The 13,186-nt window shown below is 45.5% G+C and overlaps 1 protein-coding gene across 1 annotated transcript in view; it reads right to left on the bottom strand.

Annotated features, from left to right (window-relative positions):
- Window positions 1–13,186, bottom strand: part of LOC119742180 (RNA helicase aquarius-like) — a 58,089-nt gene that overhangs the window by 3,811 nt on the left and 41,092 nt on the right. The window contains exons 35-38 of the mRNA XM_038218220.1: window positions 12,604–12,689; window positions 12,215–12,326; window positions 4,471–4,539; window positions 2,583–2,696 (exon numbers count right to left, since the gene is read on the bottom strand). Of these exons, the coding sequence (XP_038074148.1) occupies window positions 2,583–2,696; window positions 4,471–4,539; window positions 12,215–12,326; window positions 12,604–12,689 (381 nt within the window). The remainder of the gene's footprint in view (window positions 1–2,582; window positions 2,697–4,470; window positions 4,540–12,214; window positions 12,327–12,603; window positions 12,690–13,186) is intronic.

The raw sequence follows: 13,186 nt of genomic DNA, 5'->3' as shown, positions 1-13,186 counted from the left end.
CCAACTTGAATCCAAGCTGCCTCAGAGCGACATGCGCAGCTACTCTGCTGTCGTGACACTCAGTGTTGCACCTGATCCAGACACATCTGTGACTGATGAACTGGACAGCTTCGCGCAAGGGGTCGCAGACAAGATTGCCAAGTTACTGGAATGGGACAGCAACACTCTGGACTGGTATGCTTACACTGAGGTCTCAGCCAAGGCATGGCGCTCTTCTGATTCAACTCAGTTGATCTTACTTCTCGGAGATAAAGTGGCTCTAGGGATGGCCCAAGCTACTGACACCTCACAACCAACCAACTTGGAAGGGACGGTTAGAAAGCTTACAACTGCTGCAGAATCGGGGTACCTGGATGACATTGTTAAGATTGAGTCTCTGGAAGCCTGTAGTGACCTGAAGTGTGACGATCGCTACATACAGGTGGACATGGACAAGCCATCTGACGAATCCAGTGCCAAGAAAACATCAATTGATTTCTTGGTATGGATCTTTGGACTGACCGCCGTGCTTCTCATCTAATGTATACCAATTATTTCACATTACACGTCAAATTTTGAGGCATTTGCAGAATTTTCTCAGACAGACAAAATAACTAGCTTGTGTAATTCATGAACATTTATAATTCAGTTGGAATCTTACATCCGTTTAAGCTGATACAATGGACTATACCATGTAAACATTTCAACGTAATTATTAAAGTCTGAAGGACATTTTAGTGGAACTTAGTTTAAGGAGACCCTTTTGACACATAGGCTAAATTTTAGTCCAGTCTTCAGATTAAAAATACTTTCAGATCAGCATTCTTCACATTATGATCCCATGCTGCTACTTTCGTTATTTTGCTATTTGAAACAGATTACAGTTTCATAAAATAGGAACTTTGTTGAAATGTTTTTTGTTCTGGAACTTTTCTTCACGGGGATTGTCTTGGAAAGGGATAAGATGCACAAATGATGTTACATTGTCATCACTGTTCTAATGAGTCCATCAAAGGGGAAACAAATAAAAATATACTTCTGCTTTGAAACAGAGTTACGCTAAACGTTTTGTTGGTCACTTCCTAAACATTTAAATGCTTGTGTTGCTAAGGACAAGTTAACATTGGGTCTACGTTGAGTTCAGGAAATGGGCAAATTTATGACGGGAAACATATGTTTTTCACTTTGTGACACCAAAAATTTTAAAATGGGCATAATTCTGCCAAGTATGATTCATTTCAAATATAAAACTGTCATTGTAAAGAGGAAGATCTATTTTTTAACATTATTTAAAAACCTAATTTTTTTTTGACTGGCGACAATAAGAGTATTATCGGCATAGAGCTATATTAAACTACTAGAGCGCTGACTCGAAGTACAAAGTGATGTCTGCTGGGCACATGGCGCATCCATGTGGAAAACTCAAAATTTTGTACGGCTTTTGTACGGCTATTTGCATATCTTCGTTTGTATTCTATACAGGTGCGTTATCAAAGCCAATACGCCCCAAACCGAAATGCACGATCAGTAAATGAGCGTTTCATTTTACTCTGCGCAAACAACGTAAACGCGTGCACGTATCCGCTGCAGATGATTTTTGCCGTGACGTTTTTTTACCGTCATGACACGCGTATGTTGTTCTTGCGCGTTGCATTTAGAGTACACTTTCGAACCTCACTCCACCTAATTTCATTTTGCTTTACAAACACGCACATGAGTTCAAAGTGTCTGCGCTCAGGACGTCTTCAAAGTATCTCCGCCCACAAGAAAGAAGAATCAGCGCTCTAGTAATTTAATAAAGCTCTATTGTTTTTGGTTTCTTTTTGGCTTAAAGGGAAAATACAACATTTGCTAACATCAAAAAATAAAACTACCAAATCATTTTGAAATACCTTGCTGGACTGTTAGTGAATGACAGTGTAAAGCATCCTGTAAAATCATGGCACCTGGTATACTGTCATTTTCAAGAAAAGTGCTATTTTTGTATCAATTTCCAACGCTGATCGGCCGATCAGCGTTGGAAACAACTGGCTTTTTTTCAAATACTGGCCCCAATTGACCATCGCACTTGTTTGCAATCGATTACAAACCTATGAACGGATACGAGCCAGCTAGACTGGTTCCCTGACCTTACAATTCCCCAATGTATGTAAACTGCTCTGTTTCTTCTTATATGGAGTCAGGGAACCAGACTACAGGAAAATGATCGTTTTTCTTGGTTTTTATAGCATTTCTGAACCCAAAACCTCAAAAAAATCAGTGTAACTATATTTGCTATATATTTCCAACCCCCCAATTCCATCCATTTCTGAAAATTACAGCAAAAGCAAATGATGTATATTCCCTTTAACCATCACATATAATCAATTCCAAAATACTGAAGACACTAAATGGGATGCCTAAGCGGAATGAGGAAGCATGGTGAAAATTGAACAATTTCTAAGGAGCTCAGTTGGTCTTTGGTTTGCATTCATTCACCTGATGATGAGCAGGGGTAATATGATGTAGCCTTTCAAAACATGCTTTTTAGACAAATTTCCACATTAAAACCATCAGGAATAAAACTCGTGCAGCTCTGAATAAAAAATCTAGGGGGTACTTACCCCTCGCGATGCCTGCAGCCTCCGTATCTTGTCCTGGTAGAAGTCATAAACAAACTGTGCCATGTGTGGCATGTCCTCTATGACCAAGGGAGAATCGTACCGAGGTTCCTCGACCTGACAGGAAGAAAATGATTTGAGAGTATCAAGCTTCCTGTACGGTATCTTGTGATATAAACCTTGTTTAGGCCACACAAAAAAGTCTCCGGTTTCTGGTATGCACGCGCGTCACCGTAGCCATGCGCGTCGGCAAAATGAAAAAGTTTTTTTTTTCAATGAAAGATGATGTCTCAAAACTGCCAAACTCACTGGTTTGACTGAAATCCTGCTGCTGCACAATTTTAACGTGTTTTTAGATTGGGTTATGGTCGGGAATAAGCTTTATGTGGCCTCTCTGGACTCCCATATATTTGCACTAAGTTTAGTCGGGCACCATTCGCAGTCATCAGCCGACATTTGAAGCAAAAAAATCCGGTAAAAAAAAAAAAAAAAGCCGCGTCGCCGCACCACTTTTTGGGCAAGCTCCATACCAGAAACCGGAGACTTTTTTTTTGGCCTTAGCCTTGGAATTAAACTCTGCAAAACATTGGATTCCTCACGTGGACATGATTCACAGGACAATGAAAACGAAAGAATTTGACAGATGAGCCGACAATTTTGTTTTTCTGCAGTCCTCACATGGCAGGGTTTACTATCGCCAAGAGACCAAAGTGCAGTTTATCTTGTCCAGCAAATGACAGGCAGTGAGATCCCTCCACTGCCTAGCGAGGCAAAGCCTTGTATAACACTATTTTCCAAGACTGAAGACTAGATTGTTACATCATGTGCTTGGATACTGTAATTTCATTGGTCTAGAACAGCCACGTGTCTGGTCTATAAAAACACATGTCAAACACTTATATCCATTTTTACGTGGAGATCAGTGATATCGCACTGTGTTCACTATGTGCGCGTTTGGAACCTGCCGGCGCGCTAGCTTCGCGCAATGAGAACTGCAACGTCAAACACTCAGTCTCATGTCAGGCAGGACATCAAAACCTTCAGTTATCAAAGGGTACATCACAGTGATTTAATTTATTTCTCTCACAAGAAGTTACAACCATTTATCTGTTTGACTTCTTGGTACGATATAACAAAACAATTGTTGACTGCTGTGATGTGGGATGTGACGTATATAAATTGTTTGAAGGATTTAGGATGTTAGAGCCCAGCCACTGTCAATTTTACTTGAGGGCCTGATGCACCTTAAACTTGCAAAGAATAGAAGTCCTAAGAAAACATCGTCTTGTTCCTGTAAAGTAGAGTATTCAGGAAGATGCCCTTGCAAAAATGCCAGCAGCCCTTGTATGGCAAAACAGCCTTACTCGAAAACTGGTATTTTGAGAAAATTCAGTTTAAAGTTTGAAGTACGCTTGTCGTTGAATTCTTAAGCTTCCCAATATTTTATTATTTCTGCAAGGGAGAAGATCTCTGTAAACTGTGCCTCACTTCTCCTTTGTTAAATCTTTGAAACAAGACGAGCTGTCAGAAAATAGGCCTAAATTGTTTCAATTCGCGAACAAATCATAAATCGACACGTGTGAAGTGCATTCACTATGCCTATGAATGAGCATGGCACGAAACAGTCGCTTGATAGAAAGAGCTGTAGCTTGACATCATCAAAATGGGTTTGTAGCAGATGCTTCCTACAGCTTTTGTTTTGTTTATGGCTTTTAGCAGATGGGGCGGATTTAGCCGATTTTTTACTTTTACTGTTTATGGCTGAGACTCCCGTATTTAGTTTTTGATATTGTAGATTGTTTAAAATTTATCTTTAAATCTAGTCAACTTTTGCCACACTAAAGTGACTGATCTTTAAGTTGTAAATGAAGTATATTCTACATTCACTTACCTTCTTTGTGGATGGATATGTTTCACTCTGTGACACGTGAAGGTGAAGCTGCAATGGTCGTTCAAGCAACTGTAACACAAAGCAAAATAAATCATTTGTAACCGACATCTTTAAGTTACAACAAAACTATCTTTCTCAGTTCATGACTTTCACAAAGCCACTTAGGCATTCATGTGGTATGTCTTAGCTCTCTGTGGGACCTTTGTTTCATGAGATAAAGGTATCTGAAACTTCTGGGTTTCTTAATTTTCATAAAGTCTTCAGAAAACAAGCTTTTAACCTTAACTCCCTTGGCACTTTTGCTAGGATGCAACCTCAATCCTGCAAAATTCTCCAACTGCCTCCATTTTAAAATAGTGTGGCGGATTTTACTATTGCCAGGTCGGTTGTCCTCGGCGAACACTTGCGGGTAAGGCGAGTAACCCTAACAGCGTCGAGGTGCAGGTCCGTTTGGTTGGAAATATACCACCACGTATACTCAGTCTACTCACTGATCGCTGACTTCCAGACAGACAATACAGACTGACAAACATGTACAAATGACTGTGACGCAATGACAAAAGAAAGAAGGTTTCACTGATTTATTTAATTAGATCGATTATTATGATTAGAGTGATTTACTTGTATACGCCCTAAATAGCGCCTCAATGGAGTGTTATGGCGCCTCTAGTGGGTGTTATAGCGCCTCTAGTGAGTGTATAGCGCCTCCCGCCACTAGTTTGCACTTATCCACCACGCAAGTGCCGCATTTATGAGCTTCTAAATGTCGCGCACAGTTGTTCCCTCGGCAACGCCTCTCGTCTCCTCGGGCCTCAAAGGGGTAGGCTCCTCGTGAGCCTGGCTTATATGGAGCGTGTAACTCCTCGATGGGTCCTTACGCCTCCACTGGTACCTACAGCAGCCCTGCGCCTCAGTGCTCGGACCGACGCCTCAGTAGATGTACGCTCGCTAGCGTACGTCGTCCCTCGAGGCGTCCGGCCAACAGTCGCGCCTATGGCTCCGCTATATGCCCCACGCTAAAGGTAGGTAGGCACATATACTTACTGCAGTACGCCCTTTCGCCTCCTTGGATTGACGCTCCGGTAGGCTTGGTTGGTCCTTCCAGCACAAGTAGCGTTCACCAACTGACTAGCCCGCTGGCGGCGACAAACTAATTGCGCGTCTATCGCTTTCTATGGCGCGCCATGTCAAAACAAATTGTGTCAATTGCTCAAATGTTACACAGCTTCCTTCTAAGCCTGAACGTCCCGTTCAGAATCAGCTGACACAAATCACTACAAACATTAGCAATTGCTACTTAATTATGCACAAAGAAAATTAGCAGGCAAAAAGTAACACTCAAAACTTATTTATTCAAAATGATCGGCTTCTAAATACAACATGGCGACGTCTCTAAATTATCTCACTTTTTCGCCATCAATAATTTAAGTGGACTAACATCAAGTGCCCCATGTCGCCTCATAGTGTCTCATAACTTAGGACACTGTTTCCTCATAAATTTAGTTTATCAAAACGTTATATAAACGAGGCAAGTCTCTGACTAACAAATTTTAGGGAACAATCTATTCTACAAAAACATTTCTTTTCTTTTTAACTAGTAACTTCAACAAAACAAGTGGAAATCGAAGATCTGCAACATCTGGTAGGGTTGGCCTTGAAGACTATTTCTTCTCGAATAGCTGGTCAAAGTTGACTTCGTAGATTCGCTCTACCCGGGTTTCGCTGACTTTGGTCCCATCCTGGAAGGTTGTCTGAGTGCTAATTTCTGTAACTCTGGTGACGTGACCTCGGAGGACATCAACCCTGTCCATGGGCATGTCCACCTGGTGTTGTTGAAGAGGTGCCCGCCTTTTCCTGGGCGGGGATTTCCGCTGGGCGCACCTCAAGCATCTTCGGCAAAATGACCTTACGTCCGCCGCCATCCCAGCCCAATAATATCTGGTCCTCACTTTCGCCAGTGTACGCTCCACCCCAAAGTGTCCACTGGTCACACCTGCGTGTAGCTCCTCCAGGACAACCTCCCTGTATTCTCGTGGCAAGATCACCTTCCACTCAATATCTCGCCCATCATGCGACTCCCAACGTCGGCACAGCACTGAGTCCCTTATTTCCAACCGTTCCCATTGCCCCCAGTATATCTTGCCCACTATGCCTCGTGCTTGAGCATAGCTCCAGTCCGGACGTTCTTCTGATCCTGTCTTGCAGTTAACAATCCCGCAAAGTGTGGGGTCCCGGAGCTGGGCCTCGGCGATATCCTTCAATGTTATGGTTGGTTCCATTTGCAACAACCTGGTCACCATTTTCTCCTCTCGTACTACACTGTCTTCACCTGACAGAACGTCACTTACTTCAGCTTTGGCTCCAACCTCTGTCTTAACATCATCCGCCAGGCCACACTGACTACAAGTTTCTTGCCTGGGCGGTGAATGATCTCATAGTTGTACTCTCCAATCGCTTGTAGCCAGCGGGCTACTTGTCCTTCCGGGTCTTTGAAGTTGACCAGCCAGCGTAATGCGGCATGATCAGTACGGATGGTAATCTTTCTCCCATACAAGTACTGTTTAAAGTGCTTGAGGTAGAAGACGACTGCCAAAAGCTCTCGGCGAGTCACACAGTAGTTTCTTTCAGGACGGGAAAGAGTCCTACTCGCATAAGCGATTACCCGTTCTTCTCCTTCTTGTATCTGCGAAAGGACTGCTCCGATGCTTTCCCCGCTGGCGTCCGTGTCCAGTACAAAGTCACCTGTTGGGTCCGGGTATGCCAAGATGGGCGCCTCCTGTAAGTGATTCTTCAGAGTCACGAATGCCACCTCACAGCTATCATCCCAAAGGAATTCCCTTGACTTCTCTGTGAGCCGGTGGAGTGGACGAGCCACATCTGCAAATCCCTTAATAAATCTGCGATAGTAGGAGGCCAGTCCTAAGAAACTTCGCACTCCTTTCACATCTGTCGGGATAGGCCATGATTTAATAGCCTCGATTTTGTCCGGGTCAGTGGAAACTCCGGCTGGTGAAACCACATGTCCCAGATATTTCACGGTCTCCTTGAAGAGAAAGCACTTTTTCGGCTTTAACTTCAATCCAGCCAATCTAAATCTCTGCAGCACCTCGCGTAGGCGCTGTATCTCCTCCATGACGCTTCTCCCGTACACGATAACGTCATCGAGGTATACGAGTAAAGTCTCCCATTGTAGTCCGGATACGACCCTTTCCATCAGCCTTTCGAAGGTGGCAGGGGCATTGCACAAGCCGAAGGGCATGACCCTCCAGCTGTACAAGCCCCCGCGCACCACGAAGGCTGACTTTTGCTTCGCATCCTCATCGAGCTCGATCTGCCAGTAGCCAGATGCGAGGTCTAAGGTGGAAAACCACCTCGCACCTGACAGTGCATCCAGGGTGTCGTCGATGCGAGGAACTGGGTACGCATCCTTGATAGTTGTCTCGTTAAGTCCCCGATAGTCTACACAGAAGCGTTGGCTTCCATCTTTCTTCCTTACTAGCACCACATTTGAGGCCCAGGGGCTGTCTGATGGCGTAATCAGTCCCCTCTTCAACAAGTCCTGCACCTGTCGGTCAATCTCCTGTTGCTTGCACAATGGCTGCCGGCGGGGCCTCTGCCTGACTGGTCGTGTTTCTCCCGTGTCGATATGGTGCTTCACCCAATCATTTCTCCCAATGTCATGATCGCCCTCCGAAAATACATCCGCAAAATCAGTGAGCAGCCGAGCCACTGCGTAGTGATAACAGGGATCCAGATTCTCCACACTGCGTTTCCAGAGATCCTCAAGGTGACCGGGGACATGAACATCCCTGTTTTCATCTCCAGGTTCAACTGCATGTGCCTGCAGCACATCTCTCTCTACCACCGGTGTGAGGCGTCCGGCTGTCGTGCCCGACCGAACCATGCACTCTCGGCTGCCCGGATTAAGCAACCGCAAGGCAAGTACTCCCTCCTTAGGATCTACCAACGTTCTTGCAAGAATCAAGCCTTTTTGCGCCAACTCACCACCTCCTTCAATCGGTTCTATAATCCCCAGGTCACCTGATTCGAAATCACGGGTCGCTCTTCCTTGAACAAGAGCTTCGTGTCCGGGCGGAATGACAGTCGTTTCTGCCACAACCACCCTGGCATGCAAGGTAGTTCCCCATCTAGTTGTGCACCGTATGTGTTCTCCGTGAAGCAAAAGTTCACACTTGTTGAAATCCAGTGTCCCTCCAGTTGGGAGCAGGAAGTCCATCCCGAGTATGCCTTTGGTTTTGACTTTGGCAATGACTGCCCGTACTGGGCACGCTGTCCTTCCAATACGCAAGTCCATGTTTGCCACACCTACTGTTTTCATAACACTACCATCTGCCTGCACGACTCGGATGCCATCCTGCTCCAACGGTGGGCGTCTCTCTGTCGGTATCTGATAGTAAACCTCCTCCGAGATTATTGTGTCCGTCGTCCCGGTATCCACCAGGAATGGGATAGTGACTGACCGAAACTCTCCTTGTACGTAAAGTCCCTGCTTTGGAACAACCAATGGTGCAAATATTTCTCTTTTGTCGTCAGGGTTGAGATGAGTTTTGTCCTGTTGAACTTCTGAGTCCATTGTCGGTTGACCCTTCTGTTCGCCCAGCCTCCTCTTGGGTCGCAGAGTCGGCTGGCGGCCGTTTCCCGAGCGCCTTCGTGCAGGGGTAGTTGGGTTTGTGCAATCCTTTGCAAAATGTCCCTTTCCTTGGCACCCGTAACACCTGTCATCCGGGTTGGCTATCCTACGCGGTCTCGGGTGGTATACGCGTGTGTCTCTTCTCTTTTCAGGCTGAGGTGACTTTTCCTCAGTTGCCTGCTCGTCTCTCACATTCTTGTAGTATTGCTTCAGATGGTCGACCACATCAGCTATGATGGTGTCCCGGTACTCCTCCTCATCTCGCCCCATGCGGCATTTCTTGTCCTTTTTTCCACATCGTTGTTCCTCAATCCGTTCAAAATTCTCCGTCGCCAGCGCCGCACGAACGGCGTCATTCAGAGAAGACGGCCTTGACCGGAAAACTCCTTCCCGAATGCTCTGGCTGGCGATTGCGTCTGAAAAATGCCCACGAGCCAATCTATCCCTACTGTCTTCCGTTAACTCCGGATATGATAGGGTAGCCAACTCTCGGACTGCTCCTCCAAGTTCCTGTAAAGTCTCCTTTGGGCCTTGGCGACGGTTTCTCAGTTCCATAAGGAAGTTCTCAGCCATCTGCCCCGGCCCAAAACGTGAATCGAGTAGTCCAATTAGTTCAGTATACTTGTATCGCCGGGCTTGTCCTTCCCCTTGGCGATTAGTCAAAATTTTCACAGCGGATCCTTGCAAACTTGCGGCCAGGAACGCTGCAGCTTCCTCATCAGCCATTTACTCGCCTACAAGACTCGAAGTGTTCCCTATAATCTATCCAGGGCTGTTTTCCGCTGAATCGATCCGGAACAATATTAGGTCGTTTGGCTTTTCCTCCAAATCGGTCCTGCCACTCTTGTGACGATTGAATCCGCTCCTCTCTCTTCAATGGCCACGGGGTGTTAGGAGAGGTTGGCCTGCCCTCCTTCGCATCACCGTGTTTGTCGTTTGTGGGGGTGGCGCCTCCACTCTCTGGAGTGCCCTCCACCGGAGGCGTTATAGCTCCTCCACGATCAGTAGTAGGATGTGTCTGTGCCGTCGACTGTGATTGTGGCAAGTATGTTGTATTCTTCATCATCGTTCTCATCGGTGTAGATGTGTTCCGGCCTGTCTCCGTACCGGTTCGCTGCATCTGTTTTACGCGCCCAAACATGGAACCATAACCAGAGGTCTCCATGTCACGCGTTAAGTCATACTTAAATTCGATTTCCTTGTCATCCCTCTCGGGCCTTTTGTGTATCCACCCACGTTGGTGGTGTTCCTCTTCCGGAGACCCCGGGGATTGAGACAGAAATTGCCCCAACCGGGTCTCGGCACGTTCCTTTTCTCTCATCGAGTTTGCCAACTGATCCTCTTTCAGTTGGACTTCCATACGCAGTAGGTCAATTTCCTCCTGCAATATCGGCACAGTACGCTCGCCTGTGAGGGTACCTGTGCTTTCTCTCTGTTTACTGCTCATCTCGTCCGAACACTTGGCCTTGGCCATTCAGTGTCAGCGTCCTGAGAATTATCCTTCCAAGTCCTCCGCAAAAATCGGAGTGTCCAACTTTGTCTAATCACTCGCAACACTTGATCAACTCCAAATTTGATTATGCAATCAAGATTAGTTATCAGTCTGTTTACACGTACGCTCGTAAAGTGGTCAGTGCACACACAAAAAAAATGTTCCAAGCGTCAAGTAATAAGCTGAGCATACAAATCCCACCGCTGCCATTATTTGTGGCGGATTTTACTATTGCCAGGTCGGTTGTCCTCGGCGAACACTCGCGGGTAAAGCGAGTAACCCTAACAGCGTCGAGGTGCAGGTCCGTTTGGTTGGAAATATACCACCACGTATACTCAGTCTACTCACTGATCGCTGACTTCCAGACAGACAATACAGACTGACAAACATGTACAAATGACTGTGACGCAATGACAAAAGAAAGAAGGTTTCACTGATTTATTTAATTAGATCGATTATTATGATTAGAGTGATTTACTTGTATACGCCCTAAATAGCGCCTCAATGGAGTGTTATGGCGCCTCTAGTGGGTGTTATAGCGCCTCTAGTGAGTGTATAGCGCCTCCCGCCACTAGTTTGCACTTATCCACCACACAAGTGCCGCATTTATGAGCTTCTAAATGTCGCGCACAGTTGTTCCCTCGGCAACGCCTCTCGTCTCCTCGGGCCTCAAAGGGGTAGGCTCCTCGTGAGCCTGGCTTATATGGAGCGTGTAACTCCTCGATGGGTCCTTATGCCTCCACTGGTACCTACAGCAGCCCTGCGCCTCAGTGCTCGGACCGACGCCTCAGTAGATGTACGCTCGCTAGCGTACGTCGTCCCTCGAGGCGTCCGGCCAACAGTCGCGCCTATGGCTCCGCTATATGCCCCACGCTAAAGGTAGGTAGGCACATATACTTACTGCAGTACGCCCTTTCGCCTCCTTGGATTGACGCTCCGGTAGGCTTGGTTGGTCCTTCCAGCACAAGTAGCGTTCACCAACTGACTAGCCCGCTGGCGGCGACAAACTAATTGCGCGTCTATCGCTTTCTATGGCGCGCCATGTCAAAACAAATTGTGTCAATTGCTCAAATGTTACAATAGCATACAGCTCCAATACTGCCAAATCCTCTGTTATTTCTTGAATGTTGTCCTTGGAGGGGTGACCACTGTCTCAATCTTGCAAAATCCTCCAGCAATATTAATCACTGTCAGTATATGTACATTGTTTGTTGGGGCAGAGCCAGTGACATCCTGGAGCAGTGCGGAGGATTTCAAGCATTATTTAGGACCAAATTTGTGCACGGCTAAACATAAACTACTCAAGGTCCTGCCTAAGACCTTGACAAAGTGCATCCTCCAAAACCAGCCACACATTTTTGACATATAGTCCCAATCCTGCAAAATCCTCCATTTTGCAAAGATCATTTTGGAGGATTTGGGAAGATTAGGGTTAAAAATTGGATTCTAAGCTAGGACTCTATTGAGGGATGACAAATGCTAGAGTTATCTGAGGTAATAACAAGTATCGGGAAAGACAAAATAGCCGACAAGTAAAGTGGAAAAAAAAGAACATGCTTGATGTTTTGGTATGTTTTGCCAACTGGGTCTTGTTTGCTCACCAGGTTGAACGTCGGCGAGAGCTCATAGCAGTTCTGGAACAGCGACACCCTGGCAAAGACATACAAGCCCAGACGCGCTCGAGACATGGCTACAACCAGTCGACGAACATCCCTGGAAAAAAAAAACAGACACCAAGAAAAAAAGTCATCATTAATTTTATAGAAACACACGACCCCTTCTTATGACAAAAATACCTCCAGTAAGATGGAATTCACATCAGGAATATGTACATTTATATATTGGTTGTGGTACCCCCTGCCTTCATTAGTCTTGAACCGGCTAGCAGACCCCTGTGAAAACATTTCACTGATTTCCATAGACCATTTCACTGCCTTTGTTAGCCTGGTTCTAGTCGAGTGATAATGCAATCATCTAATGATCCTCATACCTGAGATGACCAACAGCTCTGGTTCTGACCAATGACAGGAGGATGTAATCATTCTGTTGGCCCTGGAACCTATCCACTGTAGTCACCTGAATACAAACACAGAGGGGAACCATTCCATTAGAAAACTATGCAATATTTAGAGCAAACTGCAAAACTACATTACTATACCTCATATATGTGCCCCGCTCCACAAAAAAGGGTACTAAGTCGCGCTGTGCATTATCCAATGGTCCACTCAACGTTAAAGGGAATGTACATCATTGGCTTTTGCTGTAATTTTCAGAAATGAACTATTTGAGGGGTTAGTATAATAGATACAATATTGTTACACTGACATGTTTGAAGTTCTGTGTTCGAAAATGCAGGAAAAAAAAAACCAAAAAACATGTTCAAGTAGTCTGGTTCCCTGACTCCACTAAATATAAAATGGATCCATTTATAGATGCCAGAAAATTGTAAGGTAAGGGAACCAGTCTAGCTGACCTGCACCTGCAAGAAGTAATTAATATGCAAATACGCCATATCTCCAGAAAGGGAGGGGCTATGGAGCTCTATTACATACCAAATGGAAGCTTACGATATG

Source organism: Patiria miniata, unplaced genomic scaffold (assembly GCF_015706575.1).
Source record: "Patiria miniata isolate m_02_andy unplaced genomic scaffold, ASM1570657v1 HiC_scaffold_5, whole genome shotgun sequence".
NCBI lineage: Eukaryota > Metazoa > Echinodermata > Asteroidea > Valvatida > Asterinidae > Patiria > Patiria miniata.
The sequence above is the reverse complement of the archived record's forward strand: the minus strand, read 5'-3'. Positions and strand labels throughout refer to the sequence as shown.